This window comes from Aplysia californica, unplaced genomic scaffold (assembly GCF_000002075.1).
Source record: "Aplysia californica isolate F4 #8 unplaced genomic scaffold, AplCal3.0 scaffold00218, whole genome shotgun sequence".
NCBI lineage: Eukaryota > Metazoa > Mollusca > Gastropoda > Aplysiida > Aplysiidae > Aplysia > Aplysia californica.
Window position 1 is genome coordinate 105593 of NW_004797488.1, and position 3469 is coordinate 109061.

Below are 3469 nucleotides of genomic sequence, written 5' to 3' on the forward strand. Positions count from 1 at the left end.
TCTCTCTCTCTCTCTCTCTCTCTCTCTCTCTCTCTCTCTCTCTCTCTCTCTCTCTCTCTCTCTCCAATCCTTTCAAACGTAACTGCATTTTTTTTATACCGCACCCCCTCCGCCCTAATCAAAAACTTTTAAAAATGGGAAAAAAATGTGCTCTCAATTTTTAAAATTCTGTGAAAAGATTAACAATCACAACGCGTCCTGCGCCTGCAAAAATCAGTTCAAACAGGGGGGAAAAGTAGTTAGTATTCTCTTAACACAATAATAATCTGGTATCTATCTAAATCATTGAAACACACGCGCGCGCGCACACACACACACACACACACACACACACACACACACACACACACACACACATACACCCACACACACATACACAACAACTTCGATATTAAAAACTCATAGTCCTAACCAAAAACACAGGCACTATGTCTCCCTTGAATTAAAATGCCCCAAGCTTTCAGTTAAACATGCACTTGTATTACTTTTTTTTGCAGAGAACGTTAGCATGAATTTCAATGTTGACTGCATGGCCGAGAAAGGAGAAATTTTGGGACACATTCTACCACGAAACCGATATGAAATAACCAAATTTCAAGACACTTCTCTGTTAAAATTTGTGAGTTTGTGATGTTAACATTATATCATATTCTATTATTGTGCTTATGGTAGGTCTGCTCAAGTGCTTCCGAAAGGCGTTTGGTCTTGTAATTTTGGGACTAATGAGGGAACTGACAATAGGCAGCTGTAATAGAGTGTGTATGTGTATGTGTATGTATGTATGTGTGCGGGTTTGTGTGTGTGTGTGGAAAGGGGGGGGGGTGTACATGTGTGTGTGTGTCTGTGAGGTTCTAAATGCACATTTATTAAGAGAAAGAAACACAACACAAGATTGCCCATCAAAAGAAGGAGAGGTGAAAAAAGGGTCAATGGGGGGGGGGGGAGGTTGCGTCGCTATCAACACTATTATGTTATTCAAGAGGAGGTAGCTGCTGCATAACAGAAAATCATGTCTTATCAATTTTAAATGTCATTCTGTTCGGAATATAGTATGGCAATGGGCTAAATAATAATAATGATAAATAAATAAGAAAAACTAATACCGAGTACTCACAGTTTTCGAATACTCAGACTATTCCATTCAATATAGTCAGGTAGCAGAAACAAGTGAATACCTTACGATTTGAAAAAAAAAGAGTAGTAACGCAACATTGGTGTCAATTTAAATGAAAGAAGGGAGGTTTGCTTCAACCCTGCCTCTTAGGGCCAACTCGGGCCAAGACTGATCAAACAGAAGAGGGAGAAGAGGGAGAAGAATGCCATGAGAAAAGTGTGGGAAAAATGAAAAGCAATCGAACCTTTCCAAGACGTCTACCCATTGTCGAACAGAATAGTAGTCATCTCAGATCGTGATGTTCTATTTGCTAATTTGGAAATGTCTTTCTTAATACGTAATTAAGTCTTCCAAATAGTTCTTCGAAGGCTGTTGCAACATTTACTATAATTTTACACGTCCGAATTTGTTGAAGTAAGTATTGTTTCTTTTCTCCCTAATTCCCCCGACAAGAGAAGGTTGTTGATAAGAATAACTCTCTCTCTCTCTTTCTCTCTCTCTCTCTTCCTCTCTCTCTTTCTTTCTCTCTCTCTCTCTCTCTCTCTCTCTCTCTCTCTCTCTCTCTCTCCCCCCTCTCTCTCTATTCTCCATAAATGTTTCGACGTTCAATGCTTGTAAAACTTCATTTGTTTGTCGCATTTCAAAGCTTACAGCCGGCGTCAGTTTAATCCCAAAAAATTCTTCGCCAATTTTGTAGAAAGTATAAGTAACTGTAAAACCCACTAAAAAATCAAATGCGTTTTTCAGACCCCTTACCGCCTGAACACAAGTGACAACACCATCTATCTGCGAGATAAGTTGAATGACTCCGTGTCCAACCTCACGTTCCTCTATTTTACTGCATTCGAAAAACAGGGATACTGGGAGGGGTGAGTAAATTTCTTTTCTTTTCAGTTTGTTTCATTAGTCGACGACACGGTACTTTTCAATATTGCCCGTATCTCTTTCCAAGTCACGTATTTCAAAATTGTTATAGTTATCAGTATATTCAATATTCTACCAGGTGAGGTTGTTGTTAGTGGTGTGTTTTACTTTTGAAATTACCGTTATAGTTTTTATTTATATATTTATTTAACAAACGAGGCAGGGGTAGGCCCAGAGCAATCTACTTTGAGAACCTGAAGACATAGGTGACAAGGCAAGATTAGGGTAATGTAGCCTTTTTAAGAACATCCGAGGAAAGGAATGAATCGAGAATCACGATCGCACATGTCTACCCTTGATGATGATGATTTATTTATCTTTATGTATTTATTTAGAAGATTGCGTCTATTGTTACCTCAGTTGGTATCTTGCTGATATGAATGCCCAATAGAGAGTTCGGTGATGTTTCAAGATTCTCCGAATTCTTATTTTGGTCCTGCCGGAGAGTGATGTCAAATTTGGAGTTCCCCTCTGATACACAACCTTACTGATAGAAGCGTTAAAAAAAGCCTTCACAATAGGTCTACCTATGAAAAAGGCTCATTCTTCATGTTTACCTTGTGCCTTTGACTGAAAAATACTGTAAATGTTCTACATTTTTTAACGTCACAATTTAGCTGATTTAGGAGGCTTATTGTTTTGAACCTGACTGTCACAACCAACCAGGTATGACTTGTTAGATAAAACAACACAGCAGACTGGCAGATCCAGCATAAAATGACTCCAAATTTAGGAATAGAAATAAGATTTTCAACGTTTGACAACGAAGAGATAAACAATTACACGATAGACGCCGATGTCTATGGTATTAAAATACGGCAAAATTACAAAATCTAAGATATTACATGTCTTTTTTCCTCCTTTGTTCTTCTTAAATACTTCACAGTGACTGTTAACATGTACCAGGTTTCATAATGGTGTTTGTGCCAAATTTCAAGCAAACTAAATTATATTACTTGTTTGTTTCTCCATGTTTCTGTATAGCAACTACTCAGTGACTATAAATATCACCGGACGTCATAATGGCGTCTGTGCCAAACCCCAGGCAAGCTTCCACCAAGCCCAGGCTGCGGCACAGGAAGAAAGGGCAGACAACTTGGTCACCGCCCTGATTGTGGTTACCCTCCTTTTCTGCAGCATAATAGCTGTGTTGGTCACAGCTTTCATCAGGTGATTGTTGTTGTTGTTGTTGTTGTTGTTGTTGTTGTTGTTGTTGCTGCTGTTGCTGCTGTTGCTGTTGCAGCTGTTGTTGTTGTTTTTGTTGTTGTTGTTTTTCTTGTTCTTGTTCTTCTTGTTCTTGTTCTTGTTCTTGTTCTTGTTCTTCTTGTTCTTCTTCTTGTTCTTCTTCTTCTTCTTCTTCTTCTTCTTCTTCTTCTTCTTCTTCTTCTTCTTCTTCTTCTTCTTCTTCTACCGCCCGTGGGTCGGGGGGAT

General features: G+C 38.8%; 1 protein-coding gene across 1 annotated transcript; it reads left to right on the forward strand.

Annotated features, from left to right (window-relative positions):
* Positions 1 to 367: 367 nt before the first annotated feature.
* Positions 368 to 3265, forward strand: LOC101847347. Its single transcript, XM_005099585.3, has 3 exons — positions 368 to 619; positions 1862 to 1983; positions 3023 to 3265. Exons 1-3 carry the CDS (start codon positions 509 to 511, stop codon positions 3210 to 3212), a joined length of 423 nt encoding a protein of 140 aa, XP_005099642.2. The 5' UTR covers positions 368 to 508; the 3' UTR covers positions 3213 to 3265.
* The last annotated feature ends 204 nt before the right edge of the window (positions 3266 to 3469 follow it).